Source organism: Zootoca vivipara, chromosome 2, assembly GCF_963506605.1.
Source record: "Zootoca vivipara chromosome 2, rZooViv1.1, whole genome shotgun sequence".
Taxonomy (NCBI): Eukaryota; Metazoa; Chordata; class Lepidosauria; order Squamata; family Lacertidae; genus Zootoca; species Zootoca vivipara.
This window is the reverse complement of record NC_083277.1, coordinates 107,799,546-107,826,968: the sequence shown is the minus strand read 5'-3', so window position 1 is coordinate 107,826,968 and position 27,423 is coordinate 107,799,546. Positions and strand designations below refer to the sequence as shown.

Genomic DNA, 27,423 nt, shown 5'->3' with positions numbered 1-27,423 from the left:
CTTCTTTTCCAAAATATAGTCCGCCCCCCCCCCAAGGTCTGAGGGACAGTGGGCCGGCCCCCTGCTGAAAAAGTTTGCTGACCCCTGGTTTTGCTTCTTTGCGCCCCCCCCATTAAGTTGGCGTGTTTTTAATATTTGGGGGGTTTCCCCCTGCAGGAAGCCAAGGCATCAGTGGAGGAAGCGAGAGGCCTGCGTAGCAGAATCCATCTTGCAGAAGCTGCGCAAAAGCAAGCTAGCGGCATGGAAATGGACTACGAGGAAGTAATCCACCTGCTTGAGGTAGAAATTGCAGATCTGAGGGCTCAGCTCGGCGATCATTGTGGTCAAAATAAAGTAAGCACCTCAGTAGCCGCTCGGAGAGTTGCCATGGTTTTTCCTCGCTGTTGTCATGTATCCCGTCTTTCATTTTTCTTCCTTTTGTTCTCCTAAAGTAGGTCACTGTTTGTCTTGTATTATTCAATAGATAGAGTGTGTTGTGGAGGCAGCTGAGGAAGGGCGAAACGAAAGCTATGAACTTGCTTTTTTTTGGAGAGCTCTCTTGGTCGGGGGGGAAATTTGAGCCACAGCCTTGCTTGGGTGGTCACTGGCCAATGTGACGCAGCTCAAGGTTAATTATTGTGAAGCCCACAATATGCTGGGATTTCTCATTTGTTTTCATAGAATCATAGAGAATCATAGAATCATAGAGTTGGAAGAGACCACAAGGGCCATTCAGTCCAACCCCCTGCCAAGCAGGAAACACCATCAAAGCATTCTTGACATATGGCTGTCAAGCCTCTACTTAAAGACCTCCAAAGAAGGAGACTCCACCACACTTCTTGGCAGCAAATTCCACTGTCGAACAGCTCTTACTGTCAGGAAGTTCTTCCTAATGTTTAGGTGGAATCTTCTTTCTTGTAGTTTGAATCCATTGCTCTGTGTCCGCTTCTCTGGAGCAGCAGAAAACAACCTTTCACCCTCCTCTATATGACATCCTTTTATATATTTGAACATGGCTATCATATCACCCCTTAACCTTCTCTTCTCCAGGCTAAACATACCCAGCTCCCTAAGCCGTTCCTCATAAGGCATTGTTTCCAGGCCTTTGACCATTTTGGTTGCCCTCCTCTGGACACGTTCCAGCTTGTCAGTATCCTTCTTGAACTGTGGTGCCCAGAACTGGACACAGTACTCCAGGTGAGGTCTGACCAGAGCAGAATACAGTGGTACTATTACTTCCCTCGAAAATAGGTTTTCCTATTAACTAATACGTTGCATAAAAGCGTTATAGTTTAAGAGTTAAGTTATTCTACCAGTGTTTAATGGTTTTATAATGATTCTTTTTCTATGTCCTTAGCTGTTTTTATCTGTAAGCCACCTTGAGTCTCTGTCAGGGGAAAAGGTGGGGTATAAATAAATACAGAATAATAAATATAGAACAATATTTCAATTTAAGAGCGTGTTCCAAGACATGGAAAACCAGGGCTGCAATCCCATAGCCACTTAATGGAGTCAGCCTGAAGAGTGGTGTAGCGTGGGTTGCCAGGGCCGTGCAGAAGGGATGGGTGGGAAGGAAACAGGCGCATGCGTGTTAAATTGCCTAACGGTGTCTGTGTCACCCAGGAGATCCTGGCTGCAGAGATAAAAGAATAGCCATTCCGTTGTTTGGAGAGGTCACTTCTTGGTTCTCATGGAGAAACTGTTTTCAACAGAACCCAGCCATGGAAGCGCACAGCTAATACAAGGCAGGACCACAGAGCCTGAAAGAACTCAGTAAGACATATACAAGAATTGTGTTCTAAAGTTTCTAGGCACCATCAACTATGGAACCAGCATTCTTTTCCGCCTTTTCATTTAGGTTAGTGTAGGTGCAGGTTCGTAATAATAGATTTGCTGTATCCAGTGGTCTTGCCGTATCCTGAAAGACCCACACATAGCTGGAAGACACATAACTGTCAATTCCCATTTATGTAACTCTGGAAGATACGGGTACCTTGTATTTGTATTTTGAACCCAGTAGCCTTTAGCTGCCAGCTTTCAAAGTGTGAGCAGGTACCACAAATAGGCCCACGTTCCCTTGCAGTAAATCATTCTGTATAAAGAACCATTCTGTATAAAGAACCTCCGGCCCTCTGCTATGGCTAGAACAGACTCCACTGGGAAACGCCACAATTGAGATGATGCAGAAGTTCTGGCGCATTCACACATGTAAATACCCACTAGATGAGGAACTTGTGGCTCTCCTGGTGTTGCTAGGATGCCCTGACCAGGGTTTCTGGAGCTGATGGGAATCCAACAATATCTGGAGGGACACATGTCCCCATTCCTTGCACTGAATGCTATAGCCATCAAGGGATAACTATGCACGTACCAATGCACGAAATGCAATCTTCTCGGAGGCAAGGCATACACCTTACTCATTGTGTGGCATGTCAAAAGTTGCATTTCCATGCACACAAGCAAGTTCCTAAGCACGATCCAGCCCGCTCCCTGAGTGTTCCTAGAAAAAAAATACCTCAGAACTCACATCTGCGCAGGTACAGACCTCTTTTTCAACAAAGTAAAACAGTGCCCTCAAGTGCATTTCCTCCCACAGTACACCCCCTCCCTTCCTGTGAAATTTACACCACACCCACAAACACCGCCTCCACCACAAGATCCACCACTCACATCCATCCATCCGGCAGAGGTATTGAAGATCTCAGCAGAACTGAAAACAGGCCTTTTACAGCAACAAGGCCCAACATTGCCAAGTGGAGGTAGGGGCCTGCCTGGGGGGGGGATGGGGGCCTGAATAGAGGGCAGGGATATGTAATGGGTCACAACAGGGTGGGGGGAGACACAGGGATGAAACCTGCCCTCTTCACAGTATCTCGCCTCGGCTCAGGGGGACTCTGAGGCTCAGGGGGATATGAAGGGGGGATATTACCCTCCATCTCGCAGACTAACGCACAGCAACGCGTGCAGGGCCAGCTAGTCTACTATAAATTTAGGCATCTCATTACATAAAACTCTGGTTTGACAACTATATCTCAGCTGGAAGATAATTTCCTCCAGATCGTTTACCAAAGCTTGATCTGTGCATTTCCCAGAAATGATATAAAACCCATTTTACCTTTTTTAAAGATGCCCATCAAATTGACTTTTTTGTTATCCAGACTGATACAACCCACAGCTGGGCCAGATTATTTAGTGAATCCCATCCTCTTCGCAAACTGCCCACGCAACATGATTACCTTGACTTTCTCTTTGAGTCAGGGGCTCATTTGTTTTTGGCATGCAGAGTACTGAAGGGAGCCACTTGCTGAAAAAGGAATCTAATTTTTGCTCAGTTACAAGGCCAGCTCAGTGCATATTTGAGCTGTCAGTGATGATTTGGGCTCTTTGAGACTCAGGTCTTCCTGCCTAGTAAAGGTGCTTATTTAGAAAAGTTACTTTTTGCTCTAACCAACCAAAAAAACCAAACAAAAACAAAGTCAGATCTGAATGAATAGCTATCTTCTTTCAAAGAGCGAATCTCAATTGCTCTTGGGTTTTGCAAATCTGCCGCTTTTTAGTACATGGGGGGGCCATCCCCAGGGGCAGAGGAAGGGGGGCGCTGTGGGTGCGGGCCACCCTGGGTTTCACTACTGAGGGGGGTGACAAAATGTCGGGCGGCACTCACTGCAGCACGCCCGAACCATGCGTCTCTCCTGGGAGAGATGCGATAGCATGGGCACGCGCAGGCTCCACGCTGCCCAAACGGTCCGCCCGCTGCCTCCCCTCCAGCTGTAGGGTGCCTGAGTGGGAGGAGGCAGGCAGACTCCGGAGGCCCCACGGTGCGCCCTGCCCCTGGGCCATAGGTGCCAACTTCCCAATTGAAAAATCCGGGATCAGCAGCTGCGCGGAACTGGGAGTCGTGCTGCGGCCATTTTGGAACTGGGCAGAGCGACACCGGAAGTTGCTTCTACGCATGCTCTGCCCATTTCCAAAATGGCTGCAGCACCAGAAATCGCTTCTGCGCATGTCCAGAGATTCCAGACATGCGCAGAAGGAGCCTCCCCGGGCTGGTAAGAATCCGGGGGATTTACGGGTTGTTGTTTTTAAATCCGGGCTGCCAGCAGGAAACGGCTGGAAAAACGGGGGTTTCCCGGGGAATACGGGAGACTTGGCAGCTATGCCCTGGGCACGGCGCCCGAGCGGCTTCCTTTACCACTGGCAATCTCTTAGCCCAGAGTTTGAATTCGCGCCAAGGCAGTTTTAAACCACTCTCTGGGTAACCATGTCAATTTTTAATCAAGTTCTAATGAAAGGTTTGCCATGATTTCACCGGTAAGGAAAGGGGAAATTGTTTTTCTGGTAGGAGGATCTTCCACACTTAAGATTCCGCACCTCTGTAGAAAGTAAGAGTTGCATCCTTCAAGCCGCTCACTTTTGCATCTGGCCCCGCCAGATAGTGCAGAAGGATGCCAGCTGCTATAAGCTCAAGCCATTGGTTATGAAGGCCTTGCATTTGGATTTTCTAACGTCTTAACCAAACCAGTTCCTGAAAAGCGTAGGTGCCAGTGACCGCAGCAGTACAAGGTACAGAAGACACCTCTCTATGTTATCTCCATAAAAATGTATAGCTTTCAAACTGACACTCCTTTTAATTGAAGCAACCATGAGTTTGCATTAAATCAATACCACCTTTTCTCTCTCCTTAAGGTAATGGGCACATTAGGAGAAAGGGCAGAGAGAAATAACCTGTGTTAAGAAAAGCAGCAGTAGATGATTGCCCGTTTTATAATCACAACACTAATTCAGTTTAGAATTTCCCTTTTGAGGAAAGGAAGCTTTCTAATCAAACAGACTTCATGATGTTGAGAACAGCCATAGATCTGACAAAGAAAACTATGGGTATTATGTGCGTTCATGTTTCCTGGTTTTCAGTGAAGAAGTAATTTATATTGAACAATGGGGCTGTTTAAAGTGTCTTAGTCTACCTCTGTTTAAGTGATGTGCTTCCACTGGGTTTTTATTATTATTTGCAGTGCAGGGGAGGACCATCCATAGGAGATATAGTAGTTGCCATGGTTGATAATGCATTCCATCTTGACGCACATGCATTTATTATTTCAAACGCATAAATTCTGACTTGCATTACACTGTGGAGCTCAAGGCAGAAGACTTGGGGTGTCTGAGTGGTCTTGATGAGCCCCTGACCAGCTTGGCAATGGGGCTGCATTGCACGCCCTCAGAGCATGCTAATCCATTGATCACACTTTTCTGTATCTGCATCTTGATGACCAGAGTGGAGGGTTGCACCTCCAGTCCCTCAGTTTTGAAATTCACAGTTCCTCAAAATAAGCACCCTTTGCCTCATTGAAACAGTTTGAAAACCTTTGCAATTGACTTCAGGGATTGCATCGTGTTAGTATAGTCGTACCTTGGAAGTCGAACGGAATCCGTTCCAGAAGTCCATTCAAATTCCCAAATGTTCGGAAACCAAAGCATGGCTTCTTATTGCCTGCAAGAAGCTCCTGCAGCCAATCAGAAGCCGCAGAAGCCCCCTCGGACGTTCAGCTTCCAAAAATAGTTCACAAACCGGAACAGTCACTTCCGGGTTTGTGGCTTTCGGGAGCCAAAACACTCGAGAACTAAGCTGTTTGAAAACCAAGGTACATCTATAATTTCCATTTGTCCCATCATTAAGGGTGCCTTATTATTTCCCTCCCCCCCCCCAGAAATCTGTGGGAGCTGTCCATTTCTGTGGGACAATGTAAAACAGCTGTAAATCAATGCCAGTGGGTGGGAACAGCATCTAGGGACAGGTTATAACTCCACTCTCAGCGGAGGCCCTGTCTGTAGAAGTTAGTGAATGTCATGGACCAGTAGGAGGAAAAGCAAATGCTGCCCATTACAGTGGCGAGGCAGTTCATTTGTTTGTAATTCTGAGGAGCCCTATTTGAATGAAAAACAACAACAACTTTATTATTTATATGCTGCCCATCTGATTGGGTTGCCCCAGCCACTCTGGGCAGCTCCCAGGAAAATATTTAAAACATAATAAAACATCAAACATTAAAAACTTCCCTAAACAGGGCTGCCTTCAGATGTCTTCTAAAAGTCAAATATTTGTTTATCTTTTTGACATCTGATGGAAGGACATTCCACAGGGCAGGAGCCACTACTAATAAGGCCCTTTGCCTCCTTCCCTGTAACCTCACTTTTCACAAGGGAACCATCAGAAGGCCCTTGGAGCTGGAGCTCAGTGTCTGGGCTGGATGATGGAGGTAGAGTATACTGGGCCGAGGCCATTCAGAGCTTTAAAGGTCAACAGCAACAATTTGAATTGTGCTTGGAAACGTACTGGGTGCCAGTGTAGGTCTTTCGGGACCGGTGTTATATGGTCCCAGTGGCCACTGCCAGTCACCAGTCTATCTGCCACATTCTGGATTAGTTGAAGTTTCCAAGTCACCTTCAAAGGTGGGGCTGAAGGGTGGGAAGAGAGTGAAAGGGCTCCTAAATGCTGTGTTCACACAAACTAGCACTGCCATATATGACCAGTGATGGCCTTACTTTCTCCTGAGAAGCTTTCACATGGGGGTATCTGATTTGTGAACTAGCCTGTCTTGCTGTATAGTGTATGCACCTCTCACACACTGGGTGCAGAAGGCAAGATGGAGGCGATCAATATTAATTCGGAAATATTCACTCCACATGTGCAGAGTCTCTGTGGCTAAAATAGTGCAGGTTTTGGGAGAATGAGTCACCTTTAATCATCCCTTCATTGTGCTGACTTTCTCTGAGGTCACAATAATTTCCCCGTGTGTGCATTGAGAAAAGATTTGACATAATGCGTGGAATAAAGGTGAAATTGTGTGTGTGTGTGTGTATTTCTGCTTCCGTTCATTGCAGCAGAAAACTGCACCTACTACTATTATCAAACCATGATTTCTTACATCCCTTTGTCGTGTGCCATTTATTTTTTTGAAGAGGAAGAAGTGGAAATTATATAAAGTGGAAATGCAGCTGCTGTATTGTCTTGTAATACATAATTTCAGGAGAAACAACGCACATTACAGCTGCATGCCACCAAAAGCACTATCGTGATATACATTTCTTCACCTCCTTATTGTGGACTACATCAGAGTGACTAGCCGGTTCATAGATTGTTGCACTCCAACTCCCATCATTCCTGACTGTTGACCACGCCGGCTGGGGTTGATGGGAGTTGTAGTTCTGCGATGCCTGCTAGGCTGTGTTTCCTATTCATCCCCCCCCCCCCCCGGAAGGTAATCAATGTTTAAAAATATTGTTTTTAAATAAAGGTGTATTTGGTTTAATGGGAAGGGAAATACACTTTTTCCTATGTTCTCTTACCATGTTAGAGACCTGATTGTTAATTTTAAAGAGATCTATATCTCGGAGGCAGTTTTTCAAATCAGAAATCCCTGCGTATTTTACATAAACTAAACCATTCGGTATTCCATTATTAAAGGTAAAGGTAAAGGGACCCCTGACCATTAGGTCCAGTCGTGACCGACTCTGGGGTTGCGCGCTCATCTCGCATTATTGGCCAAGGGAGCCGGCGTATAGCTTCCAGGTCATGTGGCCAGCATGACAAAGCCGCTTCTGGCAAACCAGAGCAGCATATGGAAACGCCGTTTACCTTCCCGCTATAGCGGTTCCTATTATTACATCCATCAAAATTTGTTTACACTGTTGAATTTATCTTAATGCTGCCAGCGTTTTCAAGTGTACACAATTCCCCCCCCCTATAGTCAATAAACATTTTCCAATCTTCTTTAAACGTAGGTTCTTCTTGTTCTCTTATTCTATATATTAGGTCCGCAACCCAAACCATTATTACATTATGATTTACTCTTTTGATGTTCCCTTCCAGTGGCATGAAAGACTTCAAGTCCATTTGTCCCCTCACAAACCAAAAAACGCACGCACCCTTTGTACAGTTCCTGCGATTTGGACCAGATCTTGATACAATGAGCCCCCCATCTGCTCATTCTTGTAGAGTGGACTTTGCCAAACTGGTTCCCTCTAGATGTTTTGAACTTTAACATGCTTCAAACTATGCTAGCTGGGAATTATAGTCCAAAATATCTCTTGGGCACCAACTTAGTGTAAAGTTTTCCTGGCCTTTCCTCGACACCTCACTTCCTGTGCGTCTGGCTTTGTAGCCTACCTGAATTTCTTGTTCCTCAGGACAGCATCCAAGATTTAAGGAAGAGGATTACAGTGCTCGATTGCCAGCTGAGAAAATCCGAAACTGCCAAGAAGATGTTTGAGGTGGCAACTGAAAAGCTGCTGCAGTTTGTTGAGGTAAAAGGCGCTTTTGGGCAACTTCCTTCTCCCGAAAGGAGCAAGGCGTGCTGATTTATATTCATTTTTTTTGTTGGGTGTGTGGGTTTTGTTTCTTTATACCTCAAGAGCTGACAGTTGGAGCCAAGCACAATAAAAGTCAAGAACGAATTCATCAGCTGCGGTTTGTGAAGTCCAGATTTAAAACAAACTGCTGCGGCAAGGCCTCTTTAGAAGTAGTAAATCTGTAGCCAGAAATGTTGTGGTGAGCAAAGGAGGGCGTTATTGAAGGGCAGCCAGATCATAAACATAGGTAGTGTGGTGTGTTTAAAAGTTACTTAATTACATTAAAGATTTCAAAGCAAAATCTACTGGTAGATCTCTGGGTCACTTTCAGTGGCTCCATCTCCCAGCTATTTAGCAAAAGGAACCAAATGACTTTTCCCCACCTGAATTTGGCTGTTGAAACAAATGAATGCAATGAGTGGCCTGTTGTGTGAGATGATGCTCGGTCCAGCTCTGATACTGAAAGCCAGTTGAAGTATGTGCTCCGAGGAGCAAAATTATTTAATTCTATGCCTTTTGCACCCGACTCTGACATTGTAGGAAGAGAATTGCCAATTGTGTTATTGAGCTATAAATCTGATCATATAGCCTGCATTGTATAATTCTGACTGTGTGGCTTAGCCCCATATTCCTGGGATGCTTTTTCCCCTAAAATCCTTTTCTCTTTGCCTCTATGCCTCTGTGTGCCAAAGGGGAAGCCAGACAGAATGTTAAGCTATCAAGGCCGCATGAGCTGGCCCTGTCTGGAACACAGAAGGGCTTATCAGCTGCTATGCCTGACGCGCAGTCTTACTCAAGGCTGCTGGAAGTTGCTAGCTTGACGCGTAAACTGAAGGCTTACTGAAGGCTGAAGGCTTTGTTGAGTCAGCATGTTTATTATGCACAAAACCGGACACAGGAAGATCCTTATATGTACTTATGACCCCCTTGCGTGCGTGACCCCCTTGCGTGCGCACATTTAGAAAGGAGGGGGAAAGGCACATTTAGAAAGGAAGGGAAAAGGAGCCCAAAGAAGTGTATAAGAAGCTTTGCAATTTGTGTTTCTTTACTCTTGTCGTGAGGCTTAACCACCAAGAGTCTCTTAATTAATTAAGAATTAAACTCTTTCTCTGGATTCAACCCCCGGTGTCATTATTGGCTCTCTCTGTCTTGCCTGGGCGCAACTTAAAGGACCCTTAGCAGCTGATAAGGCTACAACATGAAGCCCTTGAGTTTCTAGTAATAAAGAAAAGAAAAGTAGATCCAACAAGCCAGAAATCTGCCCGCCACTGGTTTAGATTCAAGCCACAAGTATTCTGTGATGTGGGCAGAGACCATAGAATGTCAGCTAGAAGCTGAATGCTGCCTAGCTTGTGCTGATGCAGCAACAAATCTTCCAGGCCCTTGTAGGATCAGGCTACCGATCTTCATGAACGCAACTCAAAAATCTTGCAACCACTAGGATGAACAGCAACTTTGCTACCGGTTCGAGTCAGGTGTGAATTTCAGCCAGCAGGGCAAAGGTCATCTTAAGCGCGAGGTACACAAGTCTCGATGTTTCACGTTTAGCAACCTATTAAGCAGAGAAAAAAGATGATGCTCTAGCAAACTTTCTGAAACCGTATTTCTTGACTATCTGCCAACAGGTTGTGCCGGAAGTGCTGTCGGATACCTCTACTTCATTGACCAATTTAAGGTAAGAAAACCTAAGATTGGTATGTGCCACTGCAGCTTATTTGGTGAAATTATCCTAAGTACGTAATGAACATTTAGAAATAGATATAAATACATATTGAAATATTTTCTGAATCTTACAATAACTGTTTCTGCTAGTCACTTCTTGTAGCGCTTTCAGTTTGCAGGAGTTTTATCATCTTTATTGTGTTAATACTAAGAATGGCCCGTGTGGTAGGACAATTAGTCGTGCATTTTCTTTTAACCCAGAGTAAAATGAGGCTAGGAAACAGTGACTTGCCCATAGCTGCACAACTGAGGCTGTAGTAGAAGGGGCGCTTGACCCCAGTTCTCAGTTTTGAGTCCAGCTAACACAGGCATCCCCAACCTTCGGCCCTCTAGATGTTTTAAACTACAATTCCCATCATCTCTGACCACTGGTCCTGTTAGCTAGGGATCATGGGAGTTGTAGTCCCAAAACATCTGGAGGGCCGCAGGTTGGGATGCCTGAGCTAACACCTGTTTCTTTTCAGGAATGTTGAAATTACAAATAAAGCCACCAGTTTGGGGTTTAAAAAACCCATTAATGACCACTCGCCATGTATTAATAGAAACCTAAGAATTGGAAGAATGCTTGCAGGCAATCTAGAGCAAGTCTTTGTTCCATTCTAGGCAGTGCTCCAGCCGGTGGACAAATGGGGTGGGGAGCTGCTAGGCATAGATGACAGGAACCCCAAGTCACTAGCCCAGTTTTTCAGCCAGTAAGTCAAGCTTAGCAGAATTGAGACCATAGCAAAGGAAGGTGAGGCAAAGCAGAAGTCCAGGTCCAAAAGAGCAGCAGGGCAGGTAGCACCCTGGAGAGCTCCCAGTGCTGCTTTGGCTAGGAAACAGACTTGACTGTTGCTCAAAAAAAAACAATCAAACCAGCCTGAGGCTTAAGCAGGACCACAGCTTCCCCTTAGCAGCTAGCCCCACTCTTGTTGAGTGGAACCTCTACTCTTAAAGGAGCCCAGCCAGTTTTAGGAGTGGTGGTATGGTGGCAGCCAGGTTTTTGCTATGACCTCTGAGCTGGAGTCCGAAGGAAGGCAATATGACCTCTTCAGGCTGGAGGGCCGCTGGCAACATGGGTTCTGCCCAGGTTGGGACTTCAAGGAAATGAGGGATGTTCAAAGGTGGTTGTGAGGGCAAGTCTTCCTTCCTTGCTTGCTTCCTTCTCACAACTTCCCAACCCACGTGTGTCTTTGTAAACTCATATTCCTTTCTCATGCTTTCAATTGATGCCAGCCACTTTTGGAGCAAACGTCTGAATCGTGTAATGACATAGATGAATAAATTGGCAATGAATGGACCTGTGGCCCTTGGAATGCAAACCATGTGCCTGCCACTGTGCTGTGGCCCTTTTTCTCCCCTTCTCTCTCCCCCCCCCCAAAGAAACACCAACCAGAAGGTTCTAAATAGTCAGGGTTCCTCGGATTTAGCTTCCTTTCCTGTTTGTGTTCAGGACATACCCAAAAGAATGGGTGCCAAATGCCCTGGTTCCTACCAAATGGCCATAGAAACTCATTACAACTCCAAATGCCAGTTGGAAGGAAGGAATCAATGTCTCTTTGCTTTCTTCATTATTCTTGTTATTTGTATCCCGATGATCTGCCTGGGTTCCATCACATTCTGTGTGGCTTCCATCACATATAGAAACATAATGCAATGTCAAACATTAAAAACTTCCTGATGCAGGGCTGCCTCCAGATATCTTCTAAAAGTTGTGTAGTTCTCTATCTCCTTGACATCTGATGGAAGGGCGTTCCACAGGGAGGGCGCCACTACTGAGAAGGCCCTCTGCCTGGTTCTGTGTAACTTCACTTCTCACAGTGAGGGAACCACCAGAAGGCCCTCGGAGCTGGAGCTTAGTGTCTGGGCTGAACAACGGGGGTGGAGATGCTCCTTCAGGTATACTGGGCCAACACTTTGAATTGTGCTCGGAAGCGTACTGGGAACGTACTTCCATATAATAGCTGTCATTCACTGACACATGGAAAATAGTAAAGCACTGTGCTTGATGTCAGTGATGCAGTGATGTAAAGCCTGCCCTTCAGTACTAATACTGGGTGGTTTGGCCTTACACACACACACACACACACACACACACACACACACACACACACCATTAGCACTTTCCTAGGGGACCCAGGTGGCGCTGTGGGTTAAACCACTGAGCCTAGGGCTTGCTGATCAGAAGGTCGCGGTTTGAATCCCTGTGATGGGGTGAGCTCCCATTGCTCAGTCCCTGCTCCTGCCAACCTAGCAGTTCGAAAGCACATCAAAGTGCAAGTAGATAAATAGGAACCGCTATAGCGGGAAGGTAAGCGGCGTTTCCATGTGCTGCTCTGGTTTGCCAGAAGCGGCTTTGTCATGCTGGCCACATGACCTGGAAGCTATACGCCGGCTCCCTCAGCCAATAATGCGAGATGAGCGCACAACCCCAGAGTCGGTCACGACGACCTAATGGTCAGGGGTCCCTTTACCTTTACCTAGTTAAAAATAAAAAGCTATGCTGGAGGCTCAGAACAGTGCTTTCTTCTAACTCACTCTCTTGACTACCATTGCAGCATAGTTATAGCTGAAAATGAGCATGCATTCAGTACCATGTGCAAGAATGCTGCAGTGTTGCAACTAAAACATGGCCATTTTGTGTGTGTCTCCTTCAGTGACAGCAAAGCCACGTTCTCCTCTAAAACACTCATTGCACGCCTGGGACGGAATGGACGCACTCTGCCAGCATCTCTTGCAGCAGAAGCGAAGGAACTTACTAAATCTGTCCGTGCCATTCTAGAAGCAGACTGTGAGTCTTAAATGTTTTTTCCCCATTTTTCTCTCTTTCTCTCTCTCTCTCTTTTTATAAAGAAAAATGTTTGGCTAATTGTGGGTTGTGCCATGCATCCTGTGTGCGGTTTGTCAAATGGAAAAGAAAAAAGCAATCAGTGAAAGGGTGAAAATAAATAGGTATAGCAATTCAGGTAATTCCAATATTTATGCTTTGGAATTAAGAATTCAGATATTGAAATAGAAAACTGCTGATATGGAATGCAAACACCCCTGTTCCGTAATTGTGCCTGTTCTAGGGAGCAATATTGTTCAACATGTGCAAAGCAAGTGAAAGGCAAAAGGTTGAGAAGAGCAACTTGGGATGCAAATGTTGAGATTATATAGTGCTTTCTGAACTGGTCAGATGATGGTGGCTTCCTAATTAACAGTGACTAAAGCTACATGGAACATCTCTGCAGCTGTCCTTGTCCTTGGAACTTGAAGTGTGGATGGTATGGTTATAAGGCCATTGTCAAACTTCCTGAGCAGTCGTCTTGTGTTTCCTTGAAGCAGAGGTGTGATCTTGAGTGAACGTAAACAGCAAATTGAGGCAAAGGAAAAATGTTTCTGAGATAATGCAGTGCAGTCTGAAATTGGTCACCTGGAGTGAGCCTGAATTGACCCCAGGTGACCAGGTGTCCTTTTCTTTGCAGCTCACCTCCAGGATGCCTGATCTTTTAACACCAAAAGATATCCTTTATACATGCTCAGTCCAATAGCAAACGAACCTTCAGTGCCTATTTGTGAATGACTGAGGGGGTATGTTGACTTGGGCATATGAAGCCTGCTGTTTTATTTTAAAACCGGTGGGCTGTTGTGGCTTCCTGAGTTTTTTCTTCCATGCATAAATTGCAAGAGTCGGAGCTTGGTTATCTGCCATAGTTTATTTTGGTGGGCTTCTTTTCCCGTTCTGACACACCTTGAAGGGACAGTCAGTGAATGAAAGCAACGAAAAGCCTTTGGGCTGTGAAATATTTACAATGCAGTCAAACCAACAATGCATGCTTGCTAGATGGGCACATGATAGGAGCTGAAGCTCACAAAGTTTTCCTGTAAGTTTTGCTAGAGAGGACTCTTGAGAGCCACTCGCACTGCCTGTAGCCATTCATAATCTCACCTGGCTGAGCACTTCCTCTTTGCTCTTTCACCTCATTCCAGCAATGTAGAACCATGCAGAACTCCATTTCAAACTAGACTAAAGTATGTCTTTGTAACTGGATTGCCATTTTAAGCTTGCCTGAACAAAGCTGCCGTTATCTGTTACTCATCAGCGAGCTTTCTGAGTGGGTAAATGTTACTTTTAGCTTTTACCAGATTGTTTTTGTGAATATATTTTTAAGGGGGAGAAAGGGGGGAGGAAATACCAGGAGAATCCAGTCTGCCCTAAAGCATCCTGGATTCCTTAAACCAGTGGTTCCCAACAGGTGGTCCGGGGACCCCCAGGGGTCCGCGAGCTATGCCAGAGGGGTCCGCAAGATGCTATTAGAATAAAAAATATATTAAATATATTTCGTATGATAACAGATTTTTTGTTTTGGCCGCTTCCTGCATGAGCAGAGTCTAGCGCAAAACTAGAATTAGATAGAGGCAGTAGTTCTGCTGTATGCCGTTAGGTGGCGCTTTACAAACACTACTGTTTTGCAAAGAGGCAGCGCGCGCATTCTACTAACGCTCACCTCCCCAAGATGCTTTGCGCGCGTCGGCTTCATTTGTGCGCTACTGCGCAGGTACCCTGTCTTCTCCATTCCCCTCCCTCCTCCTTGGCGCGCACTGCCTCTTTGCAAAACAGTAGTGTTTGTAAACAAAACGTTGTTTTTCACGGAAGCTACAGTTCGCGTAGTTAACAATGGACCATTGGTTAAAAAGTGGTTCATCTCATTAAGAATTGAAAATTAAAACTAACTGTATACTGATGGAGTATTCTGTTGTAACTGTAAAAAACGTATAAATATAAAATATAAAAAGACTCTTAATTTGGCTCTCACTTTTTAATTTTAGGATTAGGAATTAATGGGGGTCCTTGTCACAATAGCGGCTCGATGAGGGGTCCTCGAGAAAATTTTGTTGGGAACCCCTGCCTTAAACTCAAAGGCTAAAACTAGCCTATCTAAGCTTCCCTTTCAAGCTGCAAAGGGATGACACTCTGCTGGACTCACAAACATGAGGGAGGAAGGATAATATCTAATAAATGCATCCTCTCCTAGCAACTATACACATCCCTACAGTGGATACCTTAGGCTGCCAAATTCACTGTGCCATAAGCTTTCATAGGCTAGTGCCCATTTTGCCAGAATCTTCTGTCTACCCTCCCTTGTATGGACTAAGACATTTGAAAAGTTGATGGTATATAAAGTCACTCTAGCCACTTTTTCCCCTCTCCCAGGAAACAGAATGCAGTGTCTTCTCTTGGGTGTGGGAGGCAGATTATTTACAGGCTTCTCATTGCTAGGTGCATGAGCTTCGGTTTAAGCTACGTTGCCATAGCTTCCGTAGCTTTGTTTAACAAGCTAGACCAAATTAAGAGGTAAGGGAGAGAATGGGAACGTCTAACGGATAAGTAGCACTCTTACCACGAGAGGCAGGGAGAAAAGCAGGAGCCGCGGCAGGATTTTGAAAGCAGTTATCATTGGTCATAACTCTGTGATGTTCAGACACTGCTGTTCTAAAACAGGGGTGGGCAACCTTTCGTGAGCCCCACAACGCCGCCGGGGTTGGGCTTGGATTGATGGGGTCAGATGAAGGAGGAATAGGAAGAAATGAGGGGAGGGGGCTGGAGGGTAGGAACCTGGGTTACAGGAAAGGTGGTCTACCCTCTCCACCCTGGCTTCCCTGCTTTGGAGAGGGAAGCAGAGATGACAGCTCTCGCCTCCAATCCTTCTGCAGATCAGATAACGGCTTAGGACCGCAATACCTCAAGGAGCGCCTCTTTCCATATGAACCTACCCAGACCCTAAGATCATCTGTTGAGGCCCTTCTTCGTGTGCCTCCTCCTTGAAAAGTCCGGAGGGTGGCAACACAAGAATGGGCCTTCTCTGCAGTGGCTCCCCATTTGTGGAATGCTCTCCCCAGGGAAGTTCGCCTGGCGCCTTCATTATACACCTTTATACACCTGGTTCCTTTTAAACCAGGCATTTGTTTGACCTGATTGACATCCTATACCCTTTTAAGGTGTGGCTCTTTTGGGGGGTGGGTATTGGGTTATTGTTTTGATTTTGATTTTATATATTGTGATATTTTCTGTGAACTGCCCTGAGATCTCCATGTATAGGGCTGTATATAAATTCAATCAATCAATCAATCACCTCAGTGAGAACTGAGGGAGGGTCTTGATCAGTTGAGGGGGTAGACTGAACATCTGGCAGCAGTGACTGAACTAGAGGGCATGGTCATGTCGCCTAGAACCAAGCATCTCATTCCCGCAAGGGGAGAGAGTCTCACAAGTGAGTCACCCCATGTCATCGTTAAAAGTTTGGCAGGAGGCATGGAGAAACTTGTTGGGACATTTTGGTCACTTCCACCGAGTTCTGAACTACTTGCCCGGCTCCTGAATTTCTGAATCGTGACACCTGAGCACTGTTTCTGTTGCCGAGCCTGTGCCATTACTTTCCTTAATAAATGTCTCTTTCTTATGTGACAGGCAAGAGCCTCTGTCTGTGTGTTTTGGATGGGAACCAGGACACAACCTGGTTGTGGCCTGTCCAGATATTTTTTGGACTTCAGCTCCCAACGTTGGTTGTGCTGATGATGGGAGCTGGGAATCTAACAACATCTTGGTGGTCGCAGGTTGCCAAGTCCTGTTCGAAAGAGGGGGGAAATGAAACATGATGAATTACTATTTCTCTGAAAAACAAAGCAATGCTGCACACAATTTTAATGAAGTGTACACTTAACAATAAACATTTTACTTAGCAGGTGCCTAAAAATAAAATATCCTTTGCTGTCCCCAACTCTTCTGCTAGCTGATGCTATCTTTGCACTGGCAGTTAGGAGGGCAGCAGGCATAGACTTGAAGTGGCTTAAAAATAATATTTTTCAAAGCCTGCCTCAAAAAAAAAAAAAACCCTTCCACTTTCCGGAAATCTGAGTTTTTCAACCAAAACATTGAAACTGGGGGACACTGGCAAATGTTGGTTGAAGGTATTTTGATGGAATGAAATCAGTTATTGTTACCTTTAATGTCTCTTTAACATGTTTCCCGTTGTCTTTGTCCATGGAGTTTTAGAACAATTCAATGAAGACTTACAACACCTTCTAGAAATGACACCAAGGAAGGATGTTCTTCTCATTACAGGGTATTGGAATGCTAAAGTAGGGAATCAAGAGATAAAAGGAACAACTGGCAAGTTTGGCCTTGGAGTTCAAAATTAAGCAGGGCAAAGGCTAATAGAGTTCTGTCAAGAGAACAAGCTGGTCATCACAAACCCTCTTTTCCAACAACACAAGAGACAACTCTACACATGGATATCACCAAATGGGCAGCATCAAAATCAGATTGATTATATTCTCTGCAGCCAAAGATGGAGAAGCTCTATACAGTCAGCAAAAACAAGACCTGGAGCTGACTGTGGCTCAGATCATCAGCTTCTTATGGCAAAATTCCAGCTTAAACGGAAGAAAGTAGGAAAAACCACTGGGCCAGTAAGACACAATCTAAATCAAATCCCTTATGAATACACAGTGGAAGTGAGGAACACGTTTCAGGATTTAGATTTGGTGGACACAGTGCCTGAAGAACTATGGATGGAGGCTCGTAACATTATACAGGAGGCAGCAACGAAAACCACCCAATGAAAAGAAAATGAAAGAAAGCAAAGTGGCTGTCCAATGAGGCCTTACAAATAGAGAGAGAAGGCAAGCAAAATGCGATGGAGATAGTGAAAGATACGGGAAATTGAATGCAGATTTCCAAAAAATAGCAAGGAGAGACAAGAGGGCCTTCTTAAATGAGCAATGCAAAGAAATAGAGGAAAACAACAGAATGGGAAAAACCAGAGATCTGTTCAAGAAAATTGGAGATATGAAAGGAACATTTCGTACAAAGATTACCATAATAAAGGAAAAAAAGTGGAAAGGACCTAATAGAAGCAGAAGACATCAAGAAGAGGTGGCAAGAATACACAGAGGAATTATAACAGAAAGATATGGATGTCTCGTACACCCCAGGTAGTGTGGTTGCTGACCTTGAGCCAGACATCCCAGAGAGTGAAATCAAATGGGCCCTAGAAAGCACTGCTAACAACAAGGCCAGTGGAAGTGATGGTATTCCAGCTGAACTATTTAAAATTTTAATAGATGATGCTGTTAAGGTTCAAAATTGGGAAAGGAGTATGACAAGGCTGTATATTGTCTCCCTGCTTATTTAACTTATATGCAGAATTCATCATGTGAAAGGCTGGACTGGATGAATCCCAAGCTGGAATTAAGATTGCTGGAAGAAATATCAACAACCTCAGATATGCTGATGACACAACCTTGATGGCAGAAAGTGAGGAGGAATTAAAGAACCTTTTAGTGAGGGTGAAAGAGGAAAGCGCAAAATATGGTCTGAAGCTCAACATCAAAAAAACCAAGATCATGGCCACTGGTCCCATCACCTCCTGGCAAATAGAAGGGGAAGAAATGGAGGCAGTGAGAGATGTTACTTTCTTGAGTTCCATGATCACTGCAGATGGTGACAGCAGTCACGAAATTAAAAGACGCCTGCTTCTTGGGAGAAAAGCAATGACAAACCTAGACAGCATCTTATAAAGCAGAGGTATCACCTTACCGACAAAGGTCCGTATAGTTAAAGCTATGGTTTTCCCAGTAGTGATGTATGGAAGTGAGAGCTGGACCATAAAGAAGGCCGAAGAATTGATGCTTTTGAATTATGGTGCTGGAGGAGACTCTTGAGAGTCCCATGGACTGCAAGAAGATCAAACCTATCCATTCTGAAGGAAATCAGCCCTGAGTGCTCACAGGAAGGACAGATCCTGAAGCTGAGGCTCCAATACTTTGGCCACCTCATGAGAAGAGAAGACTCCCTGGAAAAAACCCTGATGTTGGGAAAGATGGAGCACTAGGAGAAGGGGACGACAGAGGACAAGATGGTTGGACAGTGTTCTTGAAGCTACCAACATGAGTTTGACCAAACTGTGGGAGGCAGTGCAAGACAGGAGCGCCTGGTGTACTCTGGTCCATGGGGTCACGAAGAGTCGGACACGACTAAATGACTAAACAACAAACAACATGTTTCCCCTACAATTTAGTTGTTACAGATGTTGTTCTGAGAAGTGTGGTCCATTCTTGGTTCAAGCTATTCATGAGTCGCTCAGCATTTGAGCTGTGGTGGCAACATTTCTGGAGAGAGAAGTGTATAATTTGCCTCTTCAATTAGCCCCCCCCCCAAAAAAAACCCTTGCTATAGTCATAATAGTAATTATCCATTCGCTTTAAGTTGGGAGAGAATAGTTAATTGCCCTCATATTCTAGAGTCAACTGAGAGAAATAATAGTTGACCTCGATTATGCAAGCAGAATGAGTTTCCCAACTCACTGAAGGACATAGGCGATAGCAAAAGGTTTACAGGAGACGGATAATTCTGCCAAAAAAAGGAAGGTTCTACATAATACATTCCTTTTAAAAACTCGGTTGAAGCAAGATGCAGGCCAACTGGTACTTCCATAAGAAAAAAATCACTGAATATTTCTTAATACAGTGGTACCTTGGTTCTCAAACGCCTTGGTACTCAAACAACTTGGAACCCAAACCCTGCAAACCCGGAAGTAAGTGTTCCAATTTGCAAATCCTTTTCGGAAGCCGAACGTGCTCTGTTTTGAGTGTTACACTGAGGTCTGTCTGTTCTTGCTAATTATTTTGCGTTTTTGTTTTTGTGGCTCTTTTTTGTTGTTTTCGTGACTGTGTGGAACACAATTCAGCTACTGATTGATTGATTGTGTGACTGCAGTACATTATTTATTGCTTTCATTTTATGGATCAATGGTCTCGTTAGATAGTAAAATTCATGTTAAATTGCTGTTTTAGGGGTTGTTTTTAAAAGTCTGGAACAGATTAATCCATTTTGCATTACTTTCTATGGGAAAGCACGCCTTGGTTTTGGAACGCTTTGGTTTTGGAACGGACTTCCGGAACGGATTAAGTTTGAGACCCAAGGTACCACTGTATAGTGGTCACTTTAGGCCAGATTCTTATGTCCCTTTTCAACATGGCAAAGTCGTGATTGCTAGATGACAGTTACTTAGTCCTGGTGTGATGCCCCAAGATCTAGACACCAGTTTTCATGGTTATACCACCACAGATAATTTTTAATGAGTCCAGAAGCTCCCAGAAAGAGCCCAAGTCTGTTGAATCTGCTTTGAAGAACAGCCCGATTCTCTTTATAGTGGTTCACTTCACTTTGGGATTAATCCGAACCAAATATGCACCAGCGCAGTAAAATGCACTCAAATTAAATCTGGAATGTGACACCTGCAAAAACCTCTGTAGATGTGGTGGCGGAAAAGGAGACACACTCTACAAAGTTCTGAGTCCTTGTAGATTTAGCTGTGCATGCGAATTCAATGCACTGCAAAGCCTCAATAGCTAAAATGATGGATCATAAGGGAAAATACACTCTCTCAAGACTGCGTAAAGCTTCAGTTATCAGAGATTCCGGAAGAATATGATGTTTACGCAATATTCAGTTCACCTTTTGTTTCCGTTGTGACCTTGCTGAAATTTTCAGCGTCACTAGCAGCTGGGTGGAAGAAAGCTGGAAATGTTTTTACAATACAACAGCAAGACCAGGAAATTTGCTTTGAAAACATCCACTGGCAAAATTGTTGAAAGGCTGGTTTCTTAAACCCTCTTAGAGAATAGGAAGTGAATGGCATGGCTGCTAACTTTCAATGCCAGACTGGCTAATGGGGGGAAAATAATATACCTTCTTCCCTGGATAAAATCCAACCCTCACTCATTACGATCCATACTCAGAATATTATATCATGAAATTAAGACGGCCATGATTAGACAGGTGTGTTTTCATATGAGACTGATGGGAAGATACCAATATTGGCCCCCTACACTCATAACTAGCATCCCTGCATATAAAAAGCCCAGCCTACTCCGAAATCCTGATCCCTGAAAGGTGATTCTGCACTGAAACCATGTCATAAGGCTTTGAGGTGAGCTCTTGGTACTCTTCCATTGCTCCAAATCTGCAGATCTATCCTAAGGCACCAAGCCCTCTTCTATATTTTTGGATTTGGCTTTCCCCTCTATATAGATTGCTCCCTGTGTAAGTTGTGACACACACCCACACCTCTAAAAGGAAAACTAAAGGTGTGTTCACACAATCACAGTTTTCATGCAAGTTGTTTCCTTGCAGTCACTTCACACAGTGGTCATACGCCCCATAATTTATTAAAAATATTAATCCTGTACTGCCATGACCAGGCAACTAAATGGAACTCATTGATAAAACCAGGCTCTGTGTGAATTTTCATTGTGGGGTGACAGCAGAAAGACACCTTAAATTGGAAAATAACAATGTATAAATTCACCCTAGACACTTTCTCCTTAGGATGGCTATCTGAACAGCTTGCTAAACACATTCTGCCTTCAGAACTGATGGTCAGGCACTGACTTGATTCGTTTTCTAGACAGGAAGCAAAATATAATGGGAGTTATAATACCTTTCAGTAATAGCACTTCCTGGACGTATTCCTGTAATTTTCCTATCCTTCAGAATTACTATAATTCAATCTTCAGTTTAGGTTCAGTGTAGATTATCATGTGATACTAAAACAAGTAGGTGAACTTTGCAGGTGCTGATATTGCCAAGGTTGCAGGTTCGATCCCCTTACAGGACAGCTGCATATTCCTGCATTGTGGGAGGTTGGACTAGATGATCCTCAGGGTCCCTTCCAACTTTGTGATTCTATGTGATTGCCTCCTTGAGGGGTAGGGCAGTCCCTGCTGTCCTAAAGGAGGCAGTGGTCAAACCTCTTTTGAAGAAGGCAAATTTTTGGTTCCTTTAGTGTGAAAAAATTACTGCCCTGTCTCTGTTTTGGGGCAGGGCGGTGGAGCGAGTGGTGGCTGGACAACTTCAGGCAGTGTTGTGTGATATGCACATTTTTCCATAGTCAATGGATGGGAAGAACACTGCCGTACCAGATTCCCTAGACCTCTCAGTGATTTTCAGTATTTTTATTTATTGAATTTATATATCGCCCTACACCCGGAGATCTCAGGGTGGTTCACAAAATGATCACAATATATAAAATCAAAATAAAAGCAATTACCCAATAACCCCCCCCCCCTCCAAAAAAGAGACTTAGTTTAAAAGGATATAGGATGTTGATCAGGTCAACCAAAGGCCTGGTTAAAAAGGAACATTTTTTTCCCCTGGTGCCTAAAGCTGTATAATGAAGGCGCCAGGCGAACTTCCCTGGGGAGAGCATTCCATAGATGGGGAGCCACTGCAGAGAAGGCCCCGTTCTCGTGTTGCCACCCTCCGGACTTTTCAAGGAGGAGGCACATGAAGGAGGGCCGCAGAAGATGATCTTAGGTTCTGGGTAGGTTCATATGGAAAGAGGCGGTCCTTGAGGTATTGCAGTCCTAGGCCATTTAAGGCTTTATAGGTCAAAACCAGCACTTTGAATTGGACCTGGAAACTCATTGGTAGCCAGTGCAGTCGGACCAGGATCGGCAGCTCCTCAAGATAGAATTCTGAATGATTAATTGGAGGAGGCTTCCACCCTCTAAAGTAATCCCAATGAAAAATGGCTAAGCTTCAATTGAGTGCCTTCGCTTATCAGATATGGGACTTGTTTCCTTGTTCTATGCATACAGAAATATATAAAGAATGTGTTCAGATGTTGCCAGGTTTTCACAACATGTCAGCAAAGCTTGGAGCACAGGAGCAGAGATACATTATGACAGGCTAATTTGATTTGAGATCACAGCTTCTGATTGCGCGCGCACACACACACACACACACACACACAAGCAACATGTTGCATCACTGGAAAGCAATAGAGAATTCTGTCAGCAACGCACACTTTTCCATAGTCAATAGCTCTTGACTATTTAGCAACAAAGATTCTGTCTGAGATGAGGAGGGCGATGGAGGAAATGCGGATGGAAATGTTCTGCCACATTAAATTACTTCCAGCAGGCTGCGCGAGAAGTCATGCAAAAGAAACCTTTAGTCCTAAATGCAGCTGAAGACTTAACATCTGGTTGTGTCGACCGCAATAGGTAGGAATTGGTTAGAAAGCTCTGGGGCCAGAGGGTGGATCCATTTTCTGAACCTGGAAGTTAAAAATAGCTGCACAGAGAAGGATTTAAAGATTGAGCATCGTCCCCCTGGGTTCATTCTGACTTGGGAAACATTCCAAATATATGTACAAGTTCAGTTGAGCCTGAATCTGAGATTAAAGAATTAAAGCGTCCCAGGTTTTTTGCGGAGGGATGGAGGAATCATACCGTGAAGCAGAGTTTGTAGTGAAACATCTCAACCTCTAACAGTGTACACATCAATGTGGAAGTTGGCTCTGTTGAGTTCAATGGGGTATACTTATAAATAAATAAATTTTAAATTTATATGCCGCCGATCTGACTGGGTTGCCCCAGCCACTCTGGGCGGCTTCCAGCAAAATAGAAAAACACAATAAAACATCAAACATTAAAAACTTCCCCATGCAGGGCTGCCTTCAGATGTCTTCTAAAAATCACATCGTTGTTTATTTCCTTGACATCGAATGGGAGGGCATTCCACAGGGAGGGTGGGCGCCACTACCAAGAAGGCCCCCCTGCCTGGTTCCCTGTAACTTCGCTTCTTGGACCTCAGGTATAAATCCTATTTATATCCCACCTTTTTTTCCAGGTGGGATTCAAGGTGGCTTATATGAATTAAAACACAACAGATAAAATGCAAAAAGCTAAAAAACATATGAAAGGTAAGCGTCAAACAGTAATTAAACTCTACAGAATTAAAACAATGTAAAAAACCCAAATCTATTAAAATACAGATAATAAAAACAGAAAAGCACTATTAAAGCACTTTCTCTGTTTTTTTAACAGTCATTTCCCAGAGACCTGTCAGAAAAAGAGCCTTCACTTAACGATACCTGAAGTGTATATTTTTAGGACCCATAAGTATGTGTAGGATTGCCTAGACAAATTAATCCAGTGTAGAAAAGTATACAGGATACTAAGCCCTGTATCCTTTGAAAGGACAAAGCAGGATCAAGCAGAGAATCGCTAGGTGTTTTGGGGCAAGTTGTTTCATTAGATTCACCCTCATTTCAGTAGTTGCTGTTCTACCTTTCCAAGTGAGAGATCAACTTAGGGTGAGACATCCTCACTACCTGCTAATGAGTCTGATTATTCATCAGCAGAATCTTCTAACACCCTTTGTTATTGTTGGTCACAACTATCCCAAATACTGACATGGGAAATAGATTTATTTTGCCCTGATTTAAAATTATGCTTATCAAATTGTACCTGTTTTAAGTTACATGGCTCAAGAGCATGTAGGTGCCCGCCCTGGAGTGGCAAATTGATGGGGGAGCTTTTTGCATTTTTGAGAAAAGCTGTTTTTCATCGCAACCGTAGACAGGCCTGTTATAGTCCAGATTGTATTTCCCTAAGGGATGTATGGACCAATATTCCAAAGTCAATCCATATTTCTTTATTACATAGCCAAACATCAAAAGGGCTACGGTGTGTCTCAGAAACATTTTTTCAAAGACAAAATTATACACATAAATAAATATAGGGAGAATGAATCTCAATAGATGAGAATGATGTTGTTGTTTTCCTTCTGGGTGGGTCAAGTGATGCTGGGGGTGCATTGTCAACAATTGCCCTAGTGCATATGGCTCTGTTTTAAGCTTGCTCTGTGCAACAGGATGTCTTCTTTTTCTTTGGCGATCGCTCATAGCCGAGTAAGATTGTCTTCCATTAATACGGTCTTAACAGTGAGTCCGTAAGTGGCTGTGGAGGCCAATTCTGGATCCACACATCCTTCCACAGTGGGGACATAGGTTTCCGGGTGATCACAGAGTTGTGAGTTGATCACAGAGAGGGTTTGCCAAGCGTGCCTTCCTTTTAGCACGTTTCTCCCTATCGTCCTGAGTTTGAGTGTCTTCAAAGCCCACGACACCATTGGTAAAGGCTGTTCTCCACCTGGAGCACTCGCAGGCCAGTGTTTCCCAGTTGTCTGTGTTCATACTACATTTTTTTAGACTTGCCTTGAGAGACTCTTTAGACCTCTTCCGTTGACCACCAGCATTACACTTTCCATTTTTAAGTTTGGAATAGAGTAGTTGCTTTGGAAGACGATAATCAGGCATCCGCACAACATGGCCAGTGCAGCGAAGTTGATGTTGAAGAATCGTTGCTTCGACACTTTCCCTGTGTCTGAAAGCTACTCCGCTACGCTTCAGGTGGGCAGATGCAAAAGGAGGACAGAGCTTGTGTGCCTTTAATACGGCTTGCCCAGTTGTTCCATGCCTAGAAAGCAAGGGTCCCAGCAGTTTTGCATTTGGCTTGCCGCTTCCACCCGCTCTTTAGTGCTAAATCAGAACAAACTTGCCTTGGCTCAGATTGTGAACCTCATAAAGCTTCTCAGTAATGTGTGTGTGTGTGTGTGTGTGTGTGTGTGTGTGTGTGTGTGTGTGTGTGTGTTTAAAAAACACCCGAAACTTAATAGATTTAAATGTCACTGCCCTTGAGGTCTTTATTCTTTTGCGGGGGGGGGGGGGGGAGAGAGATAGTATGCTTTTCCTGGTTACCTGGTCTGGAGGTGATGCCAAACAGCTAGCATCTTGGTATGGGTAAAACGGCCTTTACTGTCACCTTATGAACTCAGTCCTTCCGAATGTGCAGGTGAATGTTGTTTTGTTTTGCTTTGCTTTGGGAGAAATGCGTTTCCTAAGAAACAGAAAAGCCCGAGGAGATCTGTGAGTTTGCCTGCGTCAGGATCTGTAGTCATCACAGCGTGCTGCTTGAAAGACACAATAAATTGTTCCTTAAATATTTACGGCCTTCGCAAAAGTTTAAAGAGTGAAGCGAACTGATGCTTTGCATACCCAGGCAGTATAATGCTCTTTAATCCGAAGCCACTTAATGCACGCTGCCGTCTTTTCACCTGGCATTCTGCAATCTGGATTCCTCCTTAGGCTGAGCCGCGGTTGATTTTTCTTCATTGGCACAGCTCCCATCCGATTGCTCAAACCAGTTTACAGGCTACATAAAGTGGAATAGATGCCGTACTATCAGACTTCGGCATAGAGATAGGAAGAAGAACTTTGCTATAGTGTCTGCTGTATAGATAGATGTCTCTGTTTAAAGCCAAATGCTTAAGCCTAAGTGGTCTTTTAGCTGGTTCTTCCATGTGAATCAAAGGAGTTGCACCTCCTGTGGGAGCTGCAAAAGGGTCTCAGAAAAAAAAATCCCCCCACAATGCTTGAAAGACTGTTCTCCCTGCTTTGTTGTTGTTGTTGTTTAGTCGTTTAGTCGTGTCCGACTCTTCGTGACCCCATGGACCATAGCACGCCAGGCACTCCTGTCTTGCACTGCCTCCCGCAATTTGGTCAAACTCATGTTCGTAGCTTCGAGAACACTGTCCAACCAGCTTGACCTCTCCTGCACAGATGAGAGATGCAAAGAGCTTTTCTCATGAGCGAGTGTGGCAGCAGATGATGGAGGTGCTTGTGCCCTCCACTGTTTTGTGGTCCTGTCTCTTTTTATTTATGCTGTTTTAGATATAGCAGCCATTATTATTATTATTATTTGCTATGTCACACACCCCTTAGCAGGTGTTTTGCTTTGCGCCATGTCCCCCACAGCAGCTGTTTTTTGACTGGAGGCCACGGCACTTTCTCAAAATTTGAAACGTGCCCTCTGTCCAAAAAGGGGGGGGAGGATTGACTAACTTTCCATGGTAGACTAGGTGCCCCGCCATCTCTTAAAACCCAGTTTTGCTTAGGTGTAAATGGGGATGCATGGGCGCGCATGCATGCACACATTTTATTTCTCCTTTTCTGTATTTTGAATCCTAAAGTAAAGGTATAGGGACCCCTGACCATTAGGTCCAGTCGTGACTGACTCTGGAGTTGCGCGCTCATCTCGCATTATTGGCCGAGGGAGCCTGCGTATAGCTTCCAGGTCATGTGGCCAGCATGACAAAGCCGCTTCTGGCAAACCAGAGCAGCGCACGGAAATGCCGTTTACCTTCCCGCTGTAGCGGTTCCTATTTATCTACTTGCATTTTGATGTGCTTTCGAACTGCTAGGTTGGCAGGAGCTGGGACCGAGCAACGGGAGCTCACCCCGTCACAGGGATTCGAACCGCCAACCTTCTGATCAGCAAGCCCTCCTTCCGCTGCCTGCATTTGAGGACATTTAGAGTTCTCCATAAGTGCTCAGAGTGTGAGAATTTGAGAGAGAATTGGACAGACACACCAGGCTAGCTTCCTACTGCCAGTGTTTCAAATCTCTATTGCAGTGTCACACTTGCAAGTGCTATTTTCATCTGCCTTCATGTTTTGTAGACTCTCCATGTGAACCATATGTTGGTTTGAATCGAGTCGATCTC

General features: G+C 44.5%; 1 protein-coding gene across 4 annotated transcripts in view; it reads left to right on the top strand.

Annotated features, from left to right (window-relative positions):
• Positions 1 to 27,423, top strand: part of STXBP4 (syntaxin binding protein 4) — a 117,852-nt gene that overhangs the window by 40,773 nt on the left and 49,656 nt on the right. For all 4 annotated transcript variants that reach the window (XM_060272007.1, XM_060272008.1, XM_060272009.1 and 1 more), the window contains 4 exons: positions 157 to 333; positions 8,164 to 8,280; positions 9,951 to 10,000; positions 12,684 to 12,817. In XM_060272007.1, coding sequence (XP_060127990.1) covers positions 157 to 333; positions 8,164 to 8,280; positions 9,951 to 10,000; positions 12,684 to 12,817 — 478 coding nt within the window. The remainder of the gene's footprint in view (positions 1 to 156; positions 334 to 8,163; positions 8,281 to 9,950; positions 10,001 to 12,683; positions 12,818 to 27,423) is intronic.